This window comes from Acipenser ruthenus, chromosome 34, assembly GCF_902713425.1.
Source record: "Acipenser ruthenus chromosome 34, fAciRut3.2 maternal haplotype, whole genome shotgun sequence".
Taxonomy (NCBI): domain Eukaryota; kingdom Metazoa; phylum Chordata; class Actinopteri; order Acipenseriformes; family Acipenseridae; genus Acipenser; species Acipenser ruthenus.
Window position 1 is genome coordinate 12,530,184 of NC_081222.1, and position 24,968 is coordinate 12,555,151.

The 24,968-nt window shown below is 42.2% G+C and overlaps 1 protein-coding gene across 2 annotated transcripts in view; it reads right to left on the reverse strand.

Moving 5' to 3' along the window:
- Positions 1-2,825: 2,825 nt before the first annotated feature.
- The window catches only part of LOC117409788 (complement C3), a 30,376-nt gene continuing 8,233 nt past the window's right edge, over positions 2,826-24,968 (reverse strand). Inside the window, exons 13-41 of one of the 2 annotated variants that reach the window (XM_059006826.1) lie at positions 24,039-24,242; positions 22,745-22,906; positions 22,240-22,369; positions 21,467-21,538; positions 20,946-21,143; positions 20,235-20,349; positions 19,938-20,023; positions 19,586-19,743; positions 18,207-18,419; positions 17,745-17,805; positions 16,950-17,036; positions 15,669-15,872; positions 15,441-15,516; positions 14,629-14,788; positions 14,261-14,356; positions 13,437-13,590; positions 11,637-11,800; positions 10,438-10,596; positions 10,105-10,164; positions 9,548-9,638; positions 8,996-9,047; positions 8,367-8,454; positions 7,982-8,071; positions 7,175-7,280; positions 6,485-6,574; positions 5,446-5,532; positions 5,020-5,103; positions 4,099-4,234; positions 2,826-3,154 (exon numbers count right to left, since the gene is read on the reverse strand). In XM_059006826.1, coding sequence (XP_058862809.1) covers positions 3,016-3,154; positions 4,099-4,234; positions 5,020-5,103; positions 5,446-5,532; positions 6,485-6,574; positions 7,175-7,280; positions 7,982-8,071; positions 8,367-8,454; positions 8,996-9,047; positions 9,548-9,638; positions 10,105-10,164; positions 10,438-10,596; positions 11,637-11,800; positions 13,437-13,590; positions 14,261-14,356; positions 14,629-14,788; positions 15,441-15,516; positions 15,669-15,872; positions 16,950-17,036; positions 17,745-17,805; positions 18,207-18,419; positions 19,586-19,743; positions 19,938-20,023; positions 20,235-20,349; positions 20,946-21,143; positions 21,467-21,538; positions 22,240-22,369; positions 22,745-22,906; positions 24,039-24,242 — 3,522 coding nt within the window. In that variant the 3' untranslated portion in view covers positions 2,826-3,015. Of the gene's footprint in view, positions 3,155-4,098; positions 4,235-5,019; positions 5,104-5,445; positions 5,533-6,484; positions 6,575-7,174; positions 7,281-7,981; positions 8,072-8,366; positions 8,455-8,995; positions 9,048-9,547; positions 9,639-10,104; positions 10,165-10,437; positions 10,597-11,636; positions 11,801-13,436; positions 13,591-14,260; positions 14,357-14,628; positions 14,789-15,440; positions 15,517-15,668; positions 15,873-16,949; positions 17,040-17,744; positions 17,806-18,206; positions 18,420-19,585; positions 19,744-19,937; positions 20,024-20,234; positions 20,350-20,945; positions 21,144-21,466; positions 21,539-22,239; positions 22,370-22,744; positions 22,907-24,038; positions 24,243-24,968 lie in introns of both variants that reach the window. The other variant, XM_059006825.1, reaches the window with a different exon arrangement.

Consider the following 24,968-nt stretch of genomic DNA (forward strand, 5'->3'; position numbering starts at 1 on the left):
ATGTCTTTACTGGGAGAACAACCCTGGAGAAACATACCGAGAAATTGCCGACACGTTCCAGCTCAACTACGGCGTAAAGGCGCATCATGTCACGGTTAGCAGAATCATCAGGGACCGGGAGAAATGGCTTTCTACAGAGAATAAAGCTACTGGCAACCCGACCCAAGTTAAAAAGACAAGCCCGAATGACAGGAAAGACAAAATGCTTGAGAAAATACCAGCGCTACTGAATGGACAACAGGAGGCAAATATTTCTACAAATACAGCTGCAGTGGCTGTTGATACAAATAAACTCTGCGCACCTTCACCTGAAACAGCCAACGGGAGCAGAACCTGCAGTCTGATTGTGACGAAGGACACCAGAGCACCCGTATGTAAGAGAAAGCGCTGTGACGTAGAGGAACGCACAACACATGGAACTCGGTTGGCACCCAAGCATCCATGCGGGGTTCTGACCCATGGAGATAGCAGCAAGAACACGGGATCTGTTCTTAATGTAAAACCGAGTGTTAAAACGTCATCGGGGTGTGTGAAGCCCAAAGTGCTTCAGGTGGAGAATTCTGTGTTTCTCTGGCTGATGAGCATTGCTGTGGAGAGGCGCATTCCAGTCCCTGATGAAATAATTCTGAAGGTTTCCCAACAATTCGGTGAACTCGTGGGTGTTTCGGACTTTGTATTCACAAAGGAATGGCTGAGCGGGGTCTACAGGAGACTGGGGCTCGCTTTGGGAACCGGGCACACGGACAGAGGCGGACCCGTCACGATGCAATAGAAGTGACTTAAAAATCCTTTAATGACGCGTTGTATTCCTATATATTTCCCTATTGTGCCGTATTCTACGGAGTTGGTCATCTGTATTGTCATCAGTTCTGTTTTTTTGGAAAATGACGCATGCCTGCAAACTGTAACCTAAAAGTCGTGTAACGTACACTATTGTAATGTATGTGTAAGACGTGACATTAAATAACTGCATTTATTTTAAAAAATACAACTTTCTGTGTGACCAGCAGTGTGGTTCTGTTGCACCCCTATGATCACACGACTCACATTTAACAACGCAGCGCTTCTGTCCTATTAGACCACAGTTAACTTTAACAGTGGCTGTTAGTTTGTAGCCTCGTTATTCACTGTAAATGTACCTGAAGTAAAAAGAAAGCTCTTTCAGCAGCTTCCAAACACACCTTAGTGTTTATTTTAATGTGCGGATATTTAGACGCACAAACGTGCAAAATTACATCAGTGATAAAATGTTTAAAATCTGTAGATGTTCATTTCCTAAGTGTTGTTCAAGATTAAAATGAATATTTTTTGGTTCAATTTGGTGTGTTTGCGATTTTTTTTTATATGACTGAAACCTCATTTTTCTGTTAGTGATTACATCTCTGGCCAAAAGTTTTGCATCACCTTATAGAATGAATTAACGCTGCTTCATAAAGTCGAATGAAACCTGCTGAGTAATGTCACGGTAACATTTTGAATGACATACTGCTTTGTAGAATAACTGACTAAAATTGAAAAATGTGACATTTCGAAATCTAACATGAAATACTGTACTATTATTATGGCTTCAGGTAGACTTTTGCGATATCCTTTTGCAGTGTCTTTGATTACACGATGTTAAACAAAGGATCTCAATTATATATATATATATGTTGTGAACAGGCCTTATAATATTTTAGTTTGAAAATGCTACCCTAACTGTTCTTGGGCTGAGTTCAGGTATTCGCTTTACAATACAAATGTCTTAATCATAGATAATTGCTCACACTAAAAAAAACAACGAGTAGGTCTCATCTTGTCGAAAGAGATGAAGCATTCATGAGATATCTCATTTGCATGTCATAGGACGCCTCTTCACAGAGTCATTACAGTGCTTCACGGCCCTGGAAGCCGTGTGTGTGTGTGTGTGTGTGTGTGTGTGTGTGTGTGCCGTCCATCCCTGCTAGCGCTATCATTGGCTGCTTCAAGGTTTTATAAAAACAATAAACGGAGAGCGATAGGTGGAAACTCCAGTTCGCAACATCAGTGGGTTTCGTTTATTGGACACTTGAAGCAACCAATGATAGCAGAGATTTCGATTTAGCTGTCCATTCACAGAAGAGGGATGTAGTTACGGGGCGTGGCAGTGTGAAAGCTCGCTGTCTGAATGTTTCGCTTCACTAACCGAGAGCTGATGAGAGGAGGGGTTGGTGTTTGAGAGCTGTTTCAACGTGAGTTTAAAAAAAAAAACCTTTTACTTAAGCGTTTTACTTAAAACAGGATTTCGTTTCCCTCAGTTATATCCTTCTGTAAATACCGTTGTGGCGTCAGGCTAACGTGTTCACGACACTAATGTGAAGAAGTGTTTTGATTTTTGCTTTGTGAATCCCAGGGGCTGGAATTTGCTGGTAGGCTATTGAAATAAACAGAGAATGCGTGATGATTTGTTCGTTGTAATAACCAGCAATCCGGACTCATGCTTAAACATCCATAAACGATTGTTGTTGTCTCTGACACTTGTAATTAACCAAAGTTTAAGGACCGTGGTCTTCCAGAGAGGCTGTGTGGTCCAGTGGTTAAAGAAAAGGGTTTGTAACCAGGAGGTCCCCGGTTCAAATCCCACCTCAGCCACTGACTCATTGTGTGACCCTGAGCAAGTCACTTCACCTCCTTGTGCTCCGTCTTTCGGGTGAGACGTAGTTGTAAGTGACTCTGCAGCTGATGCATAGTTCACACACCCTAGTCTCTGTAAGTTGCCTTGGATAAAGGCATCTGCTAAATAAACTAATAATAAATAGGAATCCCTTTTCACAAACACAAAGCAGTTTTTCTTTTTTTTTTAATAATCTTTATTGTGTTAATGGCATTACCTGAATCAGCAATGGAAAAATTAATAATAATAATAATAATAATAATAATAATAATAATAATAATAATAATAATAAAAACGTTAATGTGTGAGAATTGATTTTAGGCAAGAACATATGGTAAAAGACTCTGCACTCCTTAGTGCCAGATTAGCCCCACACACAGTGTTTAACTGGGGCAGCCGAAGACCATTTCGTCTGCGAATGATTGGATGTCCTGGCATGTGGCGAGCATGTTATGTTCTTGGCATTCCTTATTGGTCGGCCACCACTCTATCCAGGTCCCGCCTCCTAGGATGTAGCTCATCCTGTAAAAGATGACCAACGGTGTGATCAGATTGCTTTTTTTAAAAAAAGCACATGTTTTCCATGTATTACCACAGGCGTCTGGATAAGTTAATACACTGGGTGGACAGCTGTGGCCAAAGGTTTTGCACCACCTAGAATTTTCAGATTGAGACATCATTTAAAAAAGAAAAAAACAACTACATGAATGTAATTTAGATCTTTTATTTAACATCGTGTAATCAAAGAAACTACAAAATGATTTAGCAAACTTCTACCGGAAGCCATAATAGCCTCATCTCTCCCTACACCCCCACTCGACCTCTCCGCTCCGCCTGCACTAGAAGACTAGCTCTACCACCGCTACGCTCCCCTGCCTCCAAAGCCCGCTCCTTCTCCACCCTTGCTCCGCAGTGGTGGAATGACCTTCCTACAGATGTCAGGACTGCCCAGTCCCTGACCACATTCCGGCGCCTCCTTAAGACTCACCTCTTCAAAGAGCACCTGTAGAACTCCTCTGTTTGTATCCTGGGACACTATCACCCTTCATGTAAATGTGCTTTATTTTGCTCTTATCAGCCCCTATTTTACTGCATTTAATCCTGTACTTCAGAATACTGTAATCTGCCAAGTTTTTAACCTGTAGTACTTTGTATTTAATCACATCCTGATGTAACTATCACTATTTAATCATATCCTGATGTAACTATCACTATTACCTGCTGTATTATTGAATTGTGGTTTGTCAAACTTGTACTTTACTTGAACTAAAGTTATTGTATTTCTTGCTCTTATTGTATTACTTGTATTGTAACGCTTGAAATGTTTTTGCTTACGATTGTAAGTCGCCCTGGATAAGGGCGTCTGCTAAGAAATAAATAATAATAATAATAATAATAGTAGTACAGTAATATTTCATTAAGGTTCAGCCGCTTGCCTCTAGTAATGAGCAGCTCTGGGTACTCACCCGCTTCCCAGTCTCCACAGATCCTGATCTTTGCCCATGATTAGGTAGTACCTGCCCTCCTGCAGGTCCAGGGCTGTTCGGCAACTGCTGTGGGAGATGAAGTCTCTCTTCTTGTGTAAAGGATTTTCATCACTCCCTGGAAGAGAAATCATCTCTCAGAGATCAGAGAACATGATCAGACAGCAAACACAAACCCATGCAGACACCTGCAGCTTGCTTCAAGAGAATTCATCTCTCAGAGATCAGAGAACATGATCAGACAGCAAACACAAACCCATGCAGACACCTGCAGCTTGCTTCAAGAGAATTCATCTCTCAGAGATCAGAGAACATGATCAGACAGCAAACACAAACCCGTGCAGATACCTGCAGCTTGCTTCAAGATAAATCATCTCTCAGAGATCAGAGGACATGATCAGACAGCAAACACAAACCCGTGCAGATACCTGCAGCTTGCTTCAAGGTATACTCTCATGTTTGGTTTCTAAACCAACCCATCTGAGTTCATTTGGAAACTCTGGAGGGAAGGAACTCTGTTTCTTTTTCATTTATGTATTTCTTTTTTTAAACAGCCATCAACTATCTTTCTGCTCTGGATAGAACAATAGACTTTCAAATCAATTTCAACAAATTTACTGAACGCTATTTATTTTTTTGATACAATTGCCCCATTATTAATCCCCTTTATCTATTTTTCTGTTTAAGACATCAACACTTTTTTTTTTTTTTAATTCTTTTAATTAATAAGTGTCGTCTTATGTAAGTCGCCCTGGATAAGGGCGTCAGCTAAGAAATTAATAATAATAACAGTAAAGTCACTCATATTTAACCCTTACAGCTCTCTGTATTAGCCAGGAATATAAACTGTTCACATTTCAAACACAAAACGAGCACAAAGTCAATAGAAAGAATGGAGGTTACCTTCTTTGATAATTTGCTCAATGACCATGGTGTAGTAATCATATGTTGAGTTTCGTCTGGCGCTCACTAGTTTGGCTTTGTACACTGAGAGAGAGACACAATGAATCATTAGAACAAACACCAGCAACAAAGCAAAACACCAAGGCCAGATCGACTCAGCTTAATCACTATTGAAAGCACAGCTAACCCTGAATCAACACGTTGTTCCACAGCTCAGGAGAGCTGAAAGTCAGTGGGTGTTGTTCAATCCCACTGCCGAGCCAATCCAATCCCCTCTTTACACCCTTGAGCTCCACTTTACCAAGTGAGCCTTTCCGGGACCCCTTTGATATGTGTTTCTATATACAGAATGGCTGTCTTTGCTATTTGGTGTTGATTTACATGTCTTTCTCAGTGACATCATGTTTAATTAACATGTTTAATTACCGTACTCCGTTCCAGGTTCACAAGCAATGTCAAGTCTCTGATTCACAGTGATTTTGCGATCTTGTTTTTTCTGTAAACTGCAGTTTTCTGTGAGGGGTTTAAAAAAAAGAAAAAAGACACAAGTGATGTTTTTCAGTTAATGTACAGTCGTGCAAATTTATTGGAACACCTCAAGATTTGTCATTTATATCTTTCATATACCTACCTGCATGAAAACCTCTGGGGGTGAGATTTTCAATTTCCGGTCAGTAATTGGTGATATAGAAATAACAGGTGCTCATGTGTGAAAATGTTAGACCGCTTTGTGCTTTAATCAGGCGTCTTAAACAACTTCTAAAAAGTCTCCTGCATTTTACCATCTGAGGCTCTGTGTTCCTTTTCTCTGACTGTTTTAAATGAATTGCACGTGTGGCCTATTAAAGTCATCAGTTAAATCAGACAATCATTAATTTGCCTATTTTTGACACATTTCCAAGAGTTGCAGTCACAGTGGTTTGATCTCATATGCACAGCAAACCAGAACAACAGAAGCAATGGGGTGTTCTGAGCAATTCACTTGTGTGATATAAAGAAATGTCACATGGTTGTATCGCATCACAGGGGTAGGGAAAGACTCTGGATGGATATAAGGCAGCAGTGTGGAGTAGTGGTTAGGGCTCTGGACACTTGACCGGAGGGTCGTGGGTTCAATCCCAGATGGGGGGACACTGCTGCTGTACCCTTGAGCAAGGTACTTTACCTAGATTGCTCCAGTAAAAACCCAACTGTATAAATGGGTAATTGTATGTAAAGATAATGTGTAAAAAATAATGGAATTGTATGTAAAAATAATGTGATATCTTGCAACAATTGTAAGACGCCTTGGATAAGGGCGTCTGCTAAGAAATAAATAATAATAATAATAACAAGCTCAGGTGTGTCTTATTATTAACCGCATAGTAAAACCAGGAATGGATCGGACTGCCATGCACCGGGAGTCTCGTTTCCGTCCCTGCATCAGTATCTGGGTCTGCTACGTATTAGAACATGATGAAGCTACCTTCGGCACACCTGCACACTTCTTCTTGGCAGATCTTGCTCAGCAGACCGCTTTCTTTGTCTGGATGGTAGAATTTCATACAGCGGTTCTCTGCAATGAGAAGGGGCTTAGTCAGCATTAACCCAGCCAAGAAAAGGTGGAAGAATTCCATTGAGCCGCGATAATGCTGCCACAGCTAGAGCAGTAAGGGCAGGAAACAGAGTTCAATGTTGTAGTATCTACTCTTTTAGAGGAGGAGGTACAGTAATAATGGACAGCCAAAAGCTCTGCATCACCCTCTATACAGAATTGACTAATTCTTGTTCATAAAGTCGAATGAAACCTGCTGAATAATGTTACGTTAGCATGTTGAATTAGTACCACTTTGTAGTTTTTTCCATATGCTTCACAAAACTAAAATCAAAATCTAACATGAAATCCTGTACTAAAATTAGGGCTTCCGGTAGACTTTTGCGATATCAGTTTGTAGTTTCTTTGGTTACACAATGTTAAATACAATATTTAAATTATGTTCATATATATAAGGCGATGCTAAACTTTTGGATGTAGCTGTAGACACACACATAGGAAACTTAACACAGTATAATTGTGCACACAGTGACTGCAGGGGATATCTGAAACGTGTGCTTGCTATAAAGAAGCTTCTTAATCTTGGTACCTGCACCTAGTTTTTCATTCTTAAACCCTTACCTAAGGCGTAGTACTCATAGACAGTGACTGCAGCTGGCTGGATCAGACCCACTTCAAACTCCTTGTGCACTCTAAAAGAGATGCAGTCCTTGAACTTGTGAGATATCTGCAAGCACAGAGCACCCGTTTCAACAGCCACTCAATCGCACCACGGCTAATCCGTTGCACGCAACTTTCAGGGTTTTAAAAAAAGTGTTTTAAGAATACATACGAACCAGTAATAGGTTAGTGCCTGGAGTCAGAACTTTTGCCCTATTGAATAACTTTTTAGTCCATTAGCCACCCAACTTTTACAAAAGTTTTTCTGTTGATATAAACCTCTTAATAAATTAAATAAACCCTGATCTCATTTTTTTAACAATACTACATTAACATCTTCAGAGAATACAGCTCTGGCCAAATGTTTTGCACCACCTACTATTTTAGGATTCAGACATCATTTAAAAAAAACAAACAGATATGAACATAATTTAGATCTTTTATTTAACATCATGTCAAAGAAACTACAAAATGAAAAAAGTCTACCGGAAGCCATGACAGTAGTACAGTATTTTAGATTTCGAAATGTCCAATTTTTCTGTTGTAAGTTTTTCTTTATTATATGTAAAACTACAAAGCGGAATGTAATTCAATATGTTAACGTAGCATTATTCAGCAGGCTGCATTTGACATTTATAAAGCAAATTTAGTTAATTCTCTAGGGTGAAAACTTTTTGACCATAGCTGTAATCACAAACAAACAAAAAGAACAATATGTATGAATATGTTAGTGAGCTAGTTACAGCTAACGGAAAACAGACTGGGTACCTTGTCAAAGTAAAGGATGAGAGAGCCCTTATCTGAAAGAGCTGTGTCCATCTCAAACTTCTGAAAATACTGGTCCACTCCATTCGTCATCTGGTTAGGAAAAACAATCCGAAAATATGCATTGCAGTCAATCCAGATTCGATGTAAGCGCCCATATTAATTGAGATGGTCTCTCTGAAATCTTCTATCAAATTAGATATATTAATTCATATCATTTATGTAGCTACCTGCACAAAAACCTCTGGGTGTGAGAATTTCAATTTCCGACCAGTAATCTAACTAATCCAAATAACAGAAGCAATGGGGTGTTCTGATAAATGTGCACGCGACTCTATGTCACCCAGTCCCTGTGAAGTTATATTAAGAGAAGTGACTGGTGGCTTACCTTTTCAAGATCGTCCTTGTCAGGTCTGAATCCTGTTAGCATGGTGATATCAACGATAGACATCGTGGCGTCTCTTGTACCCAGATAGCTACAGAAGAACAAGATGAGATTCTCGGAATTAAATACACAGACTGAGTCATAGGAAAAGAGAGTAGTTAGGGGTTGGTTGCACTTGAATGGAGTGACAGATGGATAATTAATTTCTATTGATAAATAGTAAGATAACAGAAACAGGCTGCAGTCGTGTATGCTCTGAGCCTACTATAGTATAAATACCAGGCAAGGAGGCGACACAGAGAGAGAGCCTCTAATACCTCCAGGATCATCGTTTACATTCTGATGAGATGAAGTGAATCTTTTTTTAACTGTAATAATTAAAAACACTGGACATTGATATAAAACAATAGGCTTCCCAAATGATCTGGCATAGGAAAACATGTGACAGGAGATCAAATGTTACCGGCAATATATATATATTTTTTATTTGCACAGTACTTGAGGTAAGCACAAGAACGCATTCTATTTCCACGGTAACGCAGAATAATTACAAAGCATTCCATTTCCATGGTAACAGAAAAATTAGAAAGCATTCCATTTCCACAGGAGAAAGAAAAGAAAGGCACACTTACGTTGCACAGATTTTTATTTCTAGCGTGTCCAAGGCTCCTTCAGGTTTTTTCACTATAAATCAAATTAAATAATAAATAAAAAACAAAACCTGGCTCAAATGATTTGACAAATGAATTATATATATATTGTTTTTATCATTGATTAATCGTATCTCCCTCCTTAAAAGCCCCGCTAGTCTGAATATTTCAATGGATTAAACATCTATATGCACATAATTTAGAGTTATTTAACATCATGCAATCAAATAAACTACAAAATCACAGAAGTCCACCGGAAGCCATAATAGTAGTGCAGCATTTCATGTTAGATTTTTAAAATGTCGCATTTTACAATTTTGGTCAGTTTTTCGTTAAGTGTACGGCAAACTACAAAGCGGTGTGTAATTCAATATGTTAACATTGTTCAGCAGGTTTCATTCGACTTTATGAAGCAACGTTAGTTCATTCCATAGGGTGATGCAGCACCTTTGGTCAGGGCTGTACACTATAACCGTTACTTGATGAGATCACGTTGAAATGCTTTGAGGTTCAAAGGGGGGAAAGGCAGCGTACCGTTATTGGGTCTTGTGATTGATACATCCAGTTCAAAGTTTTTGCAGTCAGTCGACTTCCCCTCTGGGATAGCATTGTAGAACGTCATCACCTGGGAATTCATTTCAAACACATGGTGGCAATTTAAAGGAGTTGCATTAGGAGAATGAATCCGATCTGAGCTGATTTCAACGCCGTTGTGTTTTCAGTTTGTGTGTGGAGATCGACAGCCTCGAATGAGTCCTTACTCGCTATCGACAACTCTGCTTCTACCTCACACAGTTCTACTAGAAAAGGAAGCGTTTGTGTACCTCTTAAAAGCATGCCTAACTCCAAACTAATACATGCACAGTGAAAGGTTAAAAAAGACTATGGCCAAATGCAGGCTAAAAATTCAATAGGAAAAGCTGGGAGCGAATGATAAAATGTGAAAATCTAGACACCACCAGACGAGGTAATCCCAGCCACCGACTTCCACTCCAAAGCTTCTAAACGCTCAATCAAAATGCCAAGGCACAACCTGAAAAGAAATCGTATTCAAGTCGACAAAGGCTTCGGCTCTTATCCGGTGTACTCACGGTCAAGGTGCCCTGGCCGACGCCTTTAGCTGTCACGTTGAATGCTTGGTCGATCCTTGCCTGTAACAAAGCAGACGCACAGCTGTGAAGTGAAACTAGTGAATTTAACTACAGAAGAGTCCTCCTTGGTTCAGGTGGTATTTCTTAAATCCACAGGAGTGTTGCGGGTGCACAGATTAGTGGTGTACCCTACGTACTGCCCCCGGGTTAGACGTGACTCTGAGAGCTCTATTGAAGACACAGAGGAAGGAGGGTTACACTTCTTTAAAAGAGTCCCCAGGATGTGATGACTGAACCCGTGATAGAAGGTTTTCCCAGTCGTCTTCTCCTTACCTTCTCGGACCTTGGCATGTAGATATTGTCGTTGCTGATCTTCCATTTGACAGGCTTGCTGCGGCCAGACAAGCTGAGCTCCACGTCCAGGTTCACGTCCTGGACCAGAGGCACCGCGACCATGTAATCAGCTATAGCCTGGAAGACAATGATGGTCGCCTGCAATGACACAAGAGACATTCACAGATCAATTGAGACAGTCAGCACCTCAGTTGTCTTTTACACTGCCGAACGCCTACAAAGCAAAAAAAAACATTTCTTGGTTTTCCCAGCTGATTGAGGAATAGGTTGTATGAATAAAAAAAACATAATCAAAACAAAATTGCAAAGTGCATTGACTAAAACGCAAGGTACAGACCAGGTAAAGCAATGTGTTTCCTGCACTGTAACCCTTTTAACTTAGTGGGACGTGGTTACCAGGTACAGGTGCCAAACTGAAGGACTTCCTTTTCAAATTTCAACCGGTAACAAAACACCTTCAACGCTGTTTTAGTGAAAGAGATGCATGGTTTATCTCTGTAATGGCAATACTGGCATGCATGCTTGTGCACTCTGGTCTGAACTCTTTGCTTTTGCATGAAATTCAATCCAAAACTAGAAATCTGGTTCATCCAGAACTATAAAACAACATTGGAATATGTAATAAAACTACAGCTCTGGCCAAAAGTTTTGCATCATAAATTCGAATTAAACCTGCTGAATAATGTCATGTGAACATAATGAATTACACACCACTTTGTAGTTTTCCATATACTTAATGAGAAATGTGACATTTCAAAATTATTATTTGTTTATTTAGCAGACGCCTTTATCCAAGGCGACTTACAGAGACTAGGGTGTGTGAACTATGCATCAGCTGCAGAGTCACTTACAACTACGTCTCACCCGAAAGACGGAGCACAAGGAGGTTAAGTGACTTGCTCTGGGTCACACAACGAGTCAGTGGCAGAGGTGGGATTTGAACCGGGGACCTCCTGGTTACAAGCCCTTTTCTTTAACCACTGGACCACACAGCCTCCTAACTAACATGACATCTAACATGAAATACTGGACTACTATTATGGCTTCCAGTTGACACGATGTTAAAATTCTGGATGATGCAAAACATTCTGCCACAGCTGTGCACAACAATGTCTTTGACCAACCTTCCGAGTGGGTAAAACCCCCGGTAAACACGGGCGCCCACTTTCTACACTTGCCTGTGTGGAGCTATAGCCTCCTCCATAGAACCTTTGCTCAGTCAACCATTTCACAGCTTTCCCGGCGCGATCGTATTGTTTCGCCTTCACACTGGCCATGAGGGCGTAGGCTGTGGCTTCAAGGGTGAAGAGATGGGATGCAGGTACAGGCCAATGGCTTCGATCTGAATCAAACAAGCATGAAGAGAGGCTGCAGCAGGGCTGTGCGCTCAGGGTGGGGAGCACATAAGAACATAAGAAAGTTTACAAACGAGAGGAGGCCATTCAGCCCATCTTGCTCGTTTGGTTGTTAGTAGCTTATTGATCCCAGAATCTCATCAAGTAGCTTCTTGAAGGATCCCAGGGTGTCAGCTTCAACAACATTACTGGGGAGTTGGTTCCAGACCCTCACAGTTCTCTGTGTAAAAAAGTGCCTCCTATTTTCTGTTCTGAATGCCCCTTTATCTAATCTCCATTTGTGACCCCCTGGTCCTTGTTTCTTTTTTCAGGTCAAAAAAGTCCCCTGGGTCGACATTGTCAATACCTTTTAGGATTTTGAATGCTTGAATCAGACCACCGCGTAATCTTCTTTGTTCAAGACTGAATAGATTCAATTCTTTTAGCCTGTCTGCATACGACATGCCTTTTAAACCCGGGATAATTCTGGTCGCTCTTCTTTGCACTCTTTCTAGAGCAGCAATATCCTTTTTGCAACAAGATTATCAGAACTGAACACAATATTCTAGGTGAGGTCTTACTAATGCATTGTAAAGTTTTAACATTACTTCCCTTGATTTAAATTCAACACTTCTCACAATATATCCGAGCATCTTGTTAGCCTTTTTTATAGCTTCCCCACATTGTCTAGATGAAGACATTTCTGAGTCAACATAAACTCCTAGGTCTTTTTCATAGTTCCCTTCTTCAATTTCACTATCTCCCATATGATATTTATAATGCACATTTTTATTGCCCGCATGCAATACTTTACACTTTTCTGTATTAAATTTCATTTGCCATGTGTCTGTCCAATTTTGAATGCTGTCTAGATCATTTTGAATGACTTTGCTGCTTCAACAGTGTTTGCCACTCCTCCTATTTTTGTGTTGTCTGCAAATTTAACGAGTTTGCTTACTATACCAGAATCTAAATCATTAATGTAGATTAGGAATAGCAGAGGACCTAATACAATTCTCTCCTGTCGGACACACAGGTACCTGATCTAGGATCCACTGAGATCCAACACAAATTCTCAACCCCCGGAGTGGGGTGAGATATGACACCCAAAAGGTCAACAAAACGAAAGCAGGTGTGTTTTCAAATTCATTATTTGGTTAAGCAATTGTCTTAATTTTTTTTTAACTTTCCCTCCTGTGATATTTACACTTGTTCTGTATCGATCTTACTGCAGATATTCAAACCCTGCGGGTAATTATTTGATACGCCTGTGATGAGTTGCTCTTCATTAACACAGGCTGGATCAGCCAGAGTGTGCCTGAAGAAGTAACAGCCAGCGCCATCTAGTGGTCCGTTATCTTTTGCTTTGCTTGCAATACACAGCTGTGCACTAGATGGTGCTGGTGCTTTCTAGTAAAAAAAACAAAAACTCATTGATCTATGGTAAGCAACTAATCGATTAGCTTCAGATCCCATTGTTAAAGTATCACAACCTAATAATTTCACGAAAAAAAAAAACACATGCTGGACTTCAAGCTCGGGGTGTTAATAGTTTTAAACATCAGTCAAGTGTTAAACGTTTCACCGTTGTCCGAAATATACAGACGTTCAAATCTTTGTTGAAAAGATGCGTTGCCATCTTACCTGCCGATGCGAATCTCAAGAGAACGGCGTCGTAATCAGTGCGGCCGCTCAAGGCTAGAGCGTATGTCGTCATGGCCACAGCGTACGGAGTCTGTAGGCCATTGATGCGTTTCTCCAAATAGCCTGCAGATTTTTCAATGCTTCTTGGCAAGGACTGAAAGGGTTGGGGAGAATATTCTATCAATGATTGCATGTATAAACATCATACCGCATATATAACAGGATTAGAGGATGGATTCAAACTCCTAATGGGTAGTAAAGGGTCAGAAGAAGCCCACCACGACACTAATTCCCAACAGAAATCTTGTGATGATCACCGTGTATCCAGATCACGCTCCCTCCTGCAACAATGCTGGTTTTCTGTTCCCGCGATACACCGCTCATTCCAATCAGAGTGCCAGCACTGTTGCAGGAGGGAGCCTGATCTGGATGCACTGCGATGAAAATTAGGTTTTAATAAATATGTACACCTGTTATCTACACCGTCAATCTGGAGAATAATACAGGGCTACCGCGGAGTAATGCAATAGTCATACTGTTATGGGTCTCCAGTCTTTAAAGTGATACTATAAATGGAAAAAAGGCTCAAGTTATCGTTGACATTTTAACTGTAGCTGAAAGACAGATTTAAATCGTCCACGAAAAGTTTGAAGATACATTAAGAAGTTTGAAGATATTCTGCCATGGTTAGGCAGTCCACAGTGCCTAACCTAGACAAAGCTCAATTCTCTTGAACGGTGAGTAGACGCTGAGAAACACAGTAAAATAGCAGAAAAACAAAGGAACGGATGTAAAGGCAGCCCACATCCTTTGGGGTTACTCACAGGGACCAGCTGTTTGCAGATTTTTTCCGATTCCAGCAGAGCTATGAGGACAAAAGCTGTGAGAGAGGCTTCAGGTTCTGAAGATCTCTGGCCTCCCTGGAAAGAGAAAGAACAAAACAGCTTTTGAAACGAGACAACAGAGTTGACGGTATAATAAGATGTGTGTTTGTTTGTATTTTAGACCAGAAAGCAAATAAATGAATATTAATCCAGACAGTTTAAGGTCCTTAAAATAGATGCACGCAGTTATGGCCAAAAGTTTTGCATCACCCTATAACATGAACTCATTTTGCTTCATAAAGACGAATGAAACCTGGTGAATTTGGCCATAGCTGCACTGTGTGTGTGTGAGTCCTGGTTCAACATACCACCATCTCTCCGTGAATAACAGGGGCATCCTCTCTGAATGTGCCGTCTGGCTGCTGCTTGTTTAGAATCAGCCATCTCACGGCTTCACACAGCACATTCTCATCCACAGACGTCAGGGAGTATGCCATGGAGAACACCTTCACTACATACGCAGTGAGCCTGAAAGACAGGAAGACACAAGTGAAAAGAAGAAAAAAAAAACACCATTGGAATTTTACAAAGCTACAAACATACAGCTGCACGGTTTAATCTACACGGATATGCGATCTACAGAAGCTCTAAAGAGACCCTGGGATGACCAAAGCCACCCATGCAATATTCTCCAATGCTCCCTGTGGAATCCCCAGTGAAGAACAGCAACTCTGCATAGTCAGGAACCTGCGCTCCCCTGACTGTGTGACTCCCCCTGCACACCACGCGGCCGTGCCTTTACCAGGGGAGACCCTCGGGGACCCCTGCGCTCCCCTGACTGTGTGACTCCCCCTGCACACCACGCGGCCATGCCTTTACCAGGGGAGGCCCTCAGGGACCCCTGCGCTCCCCTGACTGTCTGTCTCCCCCTGCACACCACGCAGCCATGCCTTTACCAAGGGAGACCCTCAGGGACCCCTGCGCTCCCCTGACTGTCTGTCTCCCCTTGCACACCACGCAGCCATGCCTTTACCAAGGGAGACCCTCGGGGACCCCTGCGCTCCCCTGACTGCGTGACTCCCCCTGCACACCACGCGGTCGTGCCTTTACCAGGGGAGACCCTCGGGGACCCCTGCGCTCCCCTGACTGTCAATAGCGGTTGTACAGTAAGACACCTTACCAGGTACTTCCTGGCTTGTTTTGCCATGCAGCGTAAGAGCTGTCCTTCTGACGATATACCAGCTGCTGAGTATAACCTGGAAACAAAAAAGAAAACGATGTCGAAGTGTCACTGGCAGGAAAAAAAAATTCAGGTACGATACATTTGATTTGAATTAGCTCTCCCCTTTTAAATGAACATTGAGATGGCTGGAAACAATCCACAGCCAATCAGGTTGTTTCTCCTTACCTTGCTTGATGTTTCTGATGGCTTCAGCTCTCCGTTGCACCCCAGCATACTCCCATTGGTTGGTCTTATCCAGGTAGAGGGTTGCGATCACTGGGGGAGTCATTGTGATCATGTTCTGCTCTCCGCACCCACCAGGCACCGTGATAAGATGGCCCAGTTTGTCTCCACTAATGGCACTTTCAAGGGTTTGCCCCAATATCTCACCTGCTCAGGTCAATACAAGCTTCAGTTATTCTATATAAGCAAGCAACTGAAATTGCTTAAAAAATTGCATGCAAGAATTGTATGATTTTGACTGGTAATTAAGATTTGTACAATCTTATTATTATTTTTCTTGTTCGATACCCACAATGAAGCTTGTCCGAGAGAATCAGAGAATACCGTTGAGTGCGATATCTCAAGGGGTTCGGTCTTTATCAAATCGGGAAACCAAAAAGTCACATGACCGCAAACTTAACCCTTTCCAGGTACAAGGGACATACCATCCCAAAAATAATGACGATGCTAACTCTATAATTGCTGCAACGAGGAGCACGGAACAGGGTTTAAAATGTACTGACGGGATGGATCTGGTCATCCACACGGTCAGTGTCCTCCTCGCGATGCTCGAGTCGATCTCAAATGGATTTCAAGAAGAAACCGTTTGAACGTGCGCTCAATTCCTTGTGTACATTAAAGGGTCATAGGTCAAAGTCATGAGTGCAGTTAGATCCAGCTTGGAAAATATGAAGCTGGCATCTCAAATGGTTTATGAGAAAGTAACATTATTACAGCAGTGTGGAGTAGTGGTTAGGGCTCTGGACTCTTGACCGGAGGGGTCGTGGGTTCAATCCCAGGTGGGGGGACACTGCTGCTGTACCCTTGAGCACTTTACCTAGATTGCTCCAGTAAAAAACCCAACTGTATAAATGGGTAATTGTATGTAAAAATAATGTGTAAAAAATAATGTAATTGTTTGTAAAAATAATGTGATATCTTGTAACAATTGTAAGTCTGCTAAGGGTGTCTGCTAAGAAATAAATAATAATAACAGCAGTAGTGGCAAAAGCCAGTAACAAATTTGTGTGTATTTACCCCAACCAATGCTATGCCTGCCCTGCATATATCTGACTATATTTGTGTATTTTACTGCAGTAATGTAAAATATTAACACATACTACTGCACATACACCAAGGCAAACATTATACACGAATAATGATGGTTAAACTTTTAAACACAATATACAGCAGTAAACGGTATTCCAGCACATCTAGCCAATGGCTGTGCTAGTCGTGGATTACCTTGAACATTGATGAACGTCTGGGCATCGCTGTCGGGGACAATAGACCTCAGGTCGACCGGGGGAACGTACTCATTCTGTACCCCACCTACTGAAGAGGAACGCAACTTCAATTCACTCAATCTAGGACAGGGATCCTTATTTAGGTATCACTTTACATGCACTGTCTCTAATTACTGTGTGGTTACATGGTAGTTACTTACTAAATACTTACACATGATGACAATGTTAGCATGCATGGTTTCCCTAAACCCCAAGCCTAAACCCTTTCTGATAAAAGTGTGTACTTGCATATATCGTGCAAAAGGATTTCCACGTTAAGTACCTTGTAACTATGCATAATAACATTGTAATGATGTGCAAAAGCACACTTGTATTTACTATGTAATACATGCACAGTAATTTAGAGACACTCAGTGTAAGGTAAAGTGTCTTTCATTGATTTATATTTCTGCCATTTTGGAAATTTTCCTCCATTACAAATTCATAATGGCTGAAGGGGATTTCGTCACATCTTAATGAATGGGAGAGGATTTGATCGACGTTGAGTAGGGCCAGTTTGCTTCTCTGTGCTTCAGAGCCCCACATCGGCCAGAAAGTCGACGAGTCCAGATGGAGGTCCTCCCTGGGCTCAGCAGCTTGGTTGTGGAGGTGAAGTGAGGCGATCAGCCTCTGGAGCCGAGTTTGTAATGATGAGGCGAAATTTCAAATTAGGAAGAAGAACGGGTGAAACTGGGATGGGGAATTATTTCGTGCAATTTCGAATATTTCTTTCTTGGTCGGCTGGGTAACTTACCCACGATGGAGGGGTTTAGGACAACACTTCTTACAGCCTTTTTCACTTTCACTCCCTCGGGCTGTTAAGATTGATAAAAAATAAAAAGAAAACGCATCTTACTTTGATGAAATGAAGCAGCCGAACAGAAGCAGGCAATTCCAAGCACCTGCTTCACAATACAACGTTTAAACTAATAGGAATGTATCCAGCATCACTCAACACAGGCTGCAGTTAGACAGGGGTTGTAGTACTGTTTACAAACAGATAGTACTAAAGAAAAAGGGATATTTTAATTCTTTGCTTGTTTAACCCTTTCAGTCCTGAAGGCAGCTGTAGAAAGGAATTTGTTGCAAGTGAGTATGTTCTACCCGGAGCAAACCACTTTTCCGCAAGGAGGGCGGGGTTATTGCGACCCCCACAGGCCTTGATGATGGTATGACCCCGTTGTAAATATCCAGAGAGGACGGCGTTTGCACTCACCACAACGAGGAGCTTCTTCCGAACCCCGTCAGAAGCCAGAGTCCCTTTTACGGAAGCCTTCACTTCAATTTCTACCTCCCCACGTTTCAGTGGGATGATGATGAATGGTACGGCCCGAGATGAGGAAGCTTCCACTAGAACTTCCTGCCTGTACTTCCTCTTCTGACTTGCCGCACTGCAGACGAGTTCATTCTCCAGGAGCTCGATGCGAACCTGAGAGACAGACAGAGACATGAACAGGGCCATGCAAACCCTGACGAGGGGGGAGGGGGGGGCGTGCGTTTTCAAAGGGGGGTCCAGGGAATCAGGCTCGGAGTGCGGGCAATAACATTCGGGGGCCTCTATTTCCTTACATGGTTCAAGGAGCTACAATGCGTTATTTTTCTTAGTTTTTACATTCTGTATAGCAGGCCTGCATTTGCTAGTACATTTTGAATTGCCTCTGTTTGTAGTTATTTATGCATGTGTATGTGCATATCAACAATTTACTCAAAGCATCCACTGGTGTTTTATACTGTTATAACAACCTTGACTTGAAAGACCCAAAAAGCTGTCAAACCATGACAAGCAACACTTGAATATAATATCCTTAAGGAACAGAACGAAAACAAGTGTTGAATTGACAATAGAACTGGTGTCGTTGTCCATCAAACCAACAGAGCGAAAGTCACTCTTGAAATCAGGACTTAAAGGATGTGTTGCAGTAAGAATACCTCTGTTAAGAAAGGGGAACAAAACTAAAAGGATATAATATGCACAAGAACACAGAAACTGGACTGTGGAACAATGGTCAGAGGTGCTTTGGACTGTTGATGGATGGACAACAGTGTGTGTGTGTGTGTGTGTGTGTATGTGTGTGTGTGTGTGTGTGTGTGTGTGTGTGTGTGTGTGTGTGTGTATTTGTTCATGCATTTCTTTCCTATACGTAGACTCCTATGCTTTGTTTTCACTTTTTTTATTCACATAATAATACTATTACTATGAACTTGAATACTCTGTAGTGAGATTCCCTGTGGAGCGGGAGGTTTTTTTTTGTGGGTTTTATTAATAATAATAATAATAATAATAATAATAATAATAATAATAATAATAATAATAATAATACAACAGTAAACAGTGCCATTGTTGTATATACCTGGACACAGGTCTAAGGAATAGCAGTAGACTAGTAAACTAATATACCAATGTACAATTTGAAAGTATTCAGTCCCGGCAGTTCGGATTCTCTAGACAAGCTTCGAACCGTTAAACCCCCCAGAGCGATTGCAAACGGCACCCAATAGGAAGGGGAGCCAACCATGGAAATCACACTTGAAGCCGCATAGTCGGGTAGTTCTCTGAAATTGGAAGATCAAAGCACAGAACTGAGCCGGACTTACAGTTATGTCGTCTGAGCCGTAGTTGTACAGCACGGCCTTGATCTCCACCTGCTCGTTGCGCACCACGGAGTATGGCAGCTTGAGATCGATGAAGAAATCCTGCATCACTGTGACCTCGTAGGGATCCGCCACGCAGATCCCGAGAGGCGGCTGCTTGTCTTTTCATGAGAAAAAAAAATGCATTCAGTTTACTGAGAGGCCCCCGGGTCGTGGACAGTTTGAGTTGATTTAAGAAGTTAAGAAGTTCCACATTTTGTTCGCATGAGGCCCCTCCTGTAATGCTCAACGCAGCCCTGACATTGACAGAGGAGAGCCCTGGTAGTGTTAGTCACAACTCTATCATGTGCCTTACCTTTCTGTGGTGAGACACTGATGGCCAGGATCTCCCAGGTTGTGATGGAGTCCTTCAGGAAGTGTCTGAGGTCCAGGGAAACAAGCCTGTAGTGCAAAGGAGAGCAAACTGTGTCTTGGGTCATGAAAGTCACAGTGTATCATCAGGACATTTCAAACCTGCTCTATGCCGTTTCATATGAGAGGAGTGTTCAAAAGTTTGAAAACCAACATAAATTTGAACACATGATGTTCAACCAGGACATGCTTGGAAACCATTAGCATGCCAATGATTAAAAGCCCCTGAACTGTGCTTTACCCATTCCTGTCTTTGGGTCCTGATGGTAACTTCACCACATCCCAAAGCCAGCTTTCCGGGAACTCTGTTCGGGATACGATCTCATCATCGCTCATGTATTCATCATCCTCGTCGCCTGCGGTGGGAAAGGACATGGGGAGAATTGTCAGGCAGGGTACTGGAATCGTACACACATCTGAGGCCTGAGGGAGGCACTGTGGAGGCAGTAAGCGCCATACAATGTGTGTGGGGTCGCCGGTTCAAGCCCAGCCTCCGCCCTGTTACACGAACACAGACGACCCGTGCATGAGGGCAGAAGTGTGGAGTAGTGGTTAGGGCTCTGGACTCTTGACCGGAGGGTCATGGGTTCAATCCCAGGTGGGGGACACTGCTGCTGTACCCTTGAGCAAGGTACTTTACCTAGATTGCTCCAGTAAAAACCCAACTGTATAAATGGGTAATTGTATGTAAAAAATAATGTGATATCTTGTAACAATTGTAAGTCGCCCTGGATAATAATAATAATAATAATAATAATAATAATAATAATAATAATAATAATAATAATAATAATGTTCTTATGCTCTCAAATACAGCTCAGTGAGCTCTCCAATATGACTTGTGATTTCGAAGGGGAGTGTCCCATTCAGGGCCGAAAAAGACTGAAAGGATGATCTGGTGGAAGCATATCACAGTTGAAATGCAGGTCGATTTCCCTGCTAGGGTACCCACTGCGTGCAAGGGTAAGGTCATCCCGCTGCCCTTCCTTCCTCCTCTTTGCGATCTCGGTGCAGCAGTGCAGGAAGGCATCCACACACTCTTTGCTGGAAGTGATGTACTGAGATCTCTTCTCACAGGTGTAGTCCATGCGAATCTCTTTCATGCCGTCTCTGCAGCACTTTTTAATGTGCTTGTCGGCGTACTTGCTCTCTGCAACACAAATCAAGATAATAAGACATAAGAATAAAACGCTCCTGTGCAGTGATGATCTGGAATCGTTACACTAGCAAATATTCCGGCTGTGCCAGAAATCGAACCCCAGCTTCTGAGAGGATAAGAGGACGCGTTCCGGAACGCTCGCATCCCGGAATACGTCCTCTTGGCATCTCGTTCCGGAATATCCGTGAAAGTGTAAACTCACCTTAAGAAACAGCGCTGTCCAATTTCAATTGCCTACACATGCTCACTAGCTGAAGCTCATGACATAGGATCTGACACACAGCGACTTCTAAGAGTGGACGAAGCTCACTCACCCAGCGTTGTCTTGTGTTCAATCAGAACGACTGAACGGCGTCTTCTCTTGGGAGGCAGGGGGCAGTGGGGCTCTAGAATAAGAATTCAGAGCATATTACATGCAGACACAAAGGGATTCTTTATATCGTGTGCATCCCCCCCCCCCCCCCACTTCATATAAGGTAAGACTTACTGGAATGGCTGTGTGAGCTCTCTGTGCTAACTCTTATCTTTAATAGTCATGCAAATCATATAGTTTTTCATGACGTTATTTGAGAAGGTGTTACTTTAAATAGCAGCTTGGCCTGGCTATGAAATATAAGCATTGTTTTAACTATTAGCTTCTCTTTCCAGTTTATATTCTGTTTAAATGCGAGCTGGTGCTCACCTCTGATCGCAAGCTGTTTCGCACACTTCTTCCTATTGGTTTCAGTCATCACATCCTAATGACCTTCTTAAAACTCAGCACCCGCTGATGCCTCAAAAGAGCTCTCAGAATCATGTCTAACCTCCGAGTACAGCCGGTACACCAATGTGTAGCTTTTAACCTGCCCCCCCCCCCCCCTCCCCTGGGGCAGATTGTTGCAGGGGGTGGGGGTTGTTAATGGTTACACACTGGTGTTCCAGCTGTACTCGGGGAGAAACCACAGGGTGCTTTAAACTTCTCTGTTTTAAAATCCAATCAGGATGGGTTGAGGGAGACAGACAACCAAACAAGAAGAAGAACGTGCCAGTGAAGATGCCGGTGACATTTCAAACCCAGATCTGTGAAGTAAATGCAGCAGCCCATTACCTGACCGGGACTTTGTACCAATGCCAGCACTTGATTCAAACACCAGCCCGGCATCTGTGAAGACGCCCATATTGCTAGCTCCGCTCCCTGCTGTGCAGCCGATGTCATTCTTCTCAATGATATCCCAGATCTGAGGAGAGGAGAGCAGCAGGAGACATGTTATAATCTGCATTATAAATGACAGTATTAATCGCGTTATAATGTATACTATATCATTTTTATAACATTGTTATAGATTATTTATAATCACGCATAACAGATACCTAAACTAAAGTCTTGCCCGCTTATTTTTATTGCAGATGCTCGTATATACGTGAGGGCTGATTTAGTTATCCTCTGTTCGTTTCACTCAGGTCTGATGTCTGATCTGAGCTCACCGGGCTCCTGACGAGCCAATGCGACGCCCCCTGTGAACCCCAGTCCAGATGGGCCGGGCTGGGAGAGTCTGGAGGTTCTGCCTGGAGGTTCTGCCTCCCCTCCCCGGGTTCTCCTCTGTGCCTCTTACCTTGGTCTGGGACAGCTTGTTTTTGTTGTTTAACACGAACACCCCCTTATCCACGGCTACAAGCCCAACTTTGGCATCCGGATCGCCTCTTAAGCGGAAGCTGAATTGCTTGCGAGGTTGGTAGACCCGTCTGTCTTTGTCATTGACTGGGGTTATGAGGAGCTGAGGAGAAACAAACAGGTATGTCAGTAACTCTGAAGCACACGCTAAATCACAGTAGCTTTCTAATTTTTAAGCAGGCTTGGGGGTCCAGTGGTTAAAGAAAGGGGCTTGTTACCGGGAGCTTCCTGGTTCAATCCCAGCTCAGTCTCCGACTCACTGTGTGTGACCCTGAGCAAGTCACTTAACCCCCCTGTGATCCGTCCATCAGATGAGACGTAAAACAAACGAGGTCCTATTGGAAGTGACTCTGCAGCAGCATCAGTTGGTGATGCATAGTTCACCCCCAAGTCAATTTTGGATAAAAGCGTCTGCTTAAATGATAATAATAATATGATATTTAATTCCTCGCCTGTTTAATTTCCTATGCAAATTCTTTATTGAGGTTTCTGCTGAGATTATGATTGTAAGTGTATCATGCTTACTGACTATTCCAGCAAAAATGTCATTTTCAAACCACATGGTCTGCTTCTGAAAAGACTCCTCAAAATTGCTGAAATGAGGCGGTTTGATCACTAGGGTGGTCTATTTTTTTTAAATCGAGTTTCTCTATTTACTAACCCACAGCAGTTACTGAAGGGGCAGAAATTAAGAACCACTCATTGTTAAAAAAAACTTTGGTGAGTAACCCTGGTAACGCTATTCAAGTAGAAACTGCAATAGTTAGAATAAAGAGACTAGCAGTATAAAAACCTGACACTGACAAAACGCATGCAATCAAAGCATGTGCCACTGAATTTTATAATTTTACAATTTCAAAATATTCCACTATTGAGTGTTTTATAATTATGGACAAAGTTCCTCAAACTAAAACAAATTTACTCCGGCAACAAGTGCAAAATATTATTATATAAGCTGTATTTCAATGTGAACAAAGCTAATAAAACTGTTTTAAAAAATGCATTATAAAGGCTCATAGGATCTACAGCTTGCTTGTCAGTTTCTATCTTTGCAGCTTTGTTCTTGATTGAGGTTGCTAGAGATTTAACAAGAGTTCATTCCGTTTGTAACTTTTGTTCTTTCAGGGTTTCTGGAACCGGAATGGAATTGAATGTGTTTCATCTGTGACGTCTTGGTTCACGAGAAGGCGCTTGATACATAGCGTTGCTCCTGTACGTATCACGTGGATCCTTACTGTTCCCATGCAGGAATCCTTCACGTCCACCCACACAGAGTCAGCCACCACTTCCTGTCTGCCCTGGTTGGTCACATGATAATAGGCCACGAACCGGAACGAGGGTATCATTTGTTTATCGATGGGCAGCGAGATGGTGATCAGCGTCTGTCCTGCTTGACGGATTTGTCTCCCAGCCTTGAGAAGCTTGCCTTTGTTTATAATCTGGAAGACAGAACAATCGAAACATCAGGCTCTTAACCCCTTTTTGCCCCACAAATACAAATGATGCTAACTTTATTATTTTTTGCAATGAGGTTCACAGGTTTCAAATTTCCTGACGAATTTCCAGATTGTCAGTTTTCCTTCTCGTGATACTGGAGTCGCTCTCAATTTTATGAAGCGCTCGATTCCTTGTCTACCTTCAGGGGTTACATTTGTTTTCAGCTATCAGATAACAAAATAACAGTTTGCTAATGTGGACCAATTCTTTCCCCTGTTTCTGCTTACATTAAACACATTGAATAAAGCGTATATGTTTTATATCCCTCATCAATTAGATGCATCTCTAACACACCCTACAAACCTCACCGTTGTGTTCTGTCTCTAAGCACTGGCGCCTGCTCGTTACAGAATTGGTAAAACGCCTGGTTACCAATGGCATTTACTCACCCTTTCTTCAACCGATTATTAATTGTGATCTCACATACAGGTAGTGGACAAAAAAATGGAAACACCAATGTAAAGTCACTTAATAGGGCGTTGGGCCACTATGGTATCCCGCTCTGTGGAGTTCTTGTCCGACCGTTTTTGGTGAAACTGGCTGATCGCGCCCCAGGTTGAAATTTGAGGTCAATTGATCTGCAGTTGCTCGCCTGTTTTGCCTTGCACTTTGAATTAATGCACGGATATCACGATCATGGAGTATGTGCTTCTGCCCACTGTTGCCCT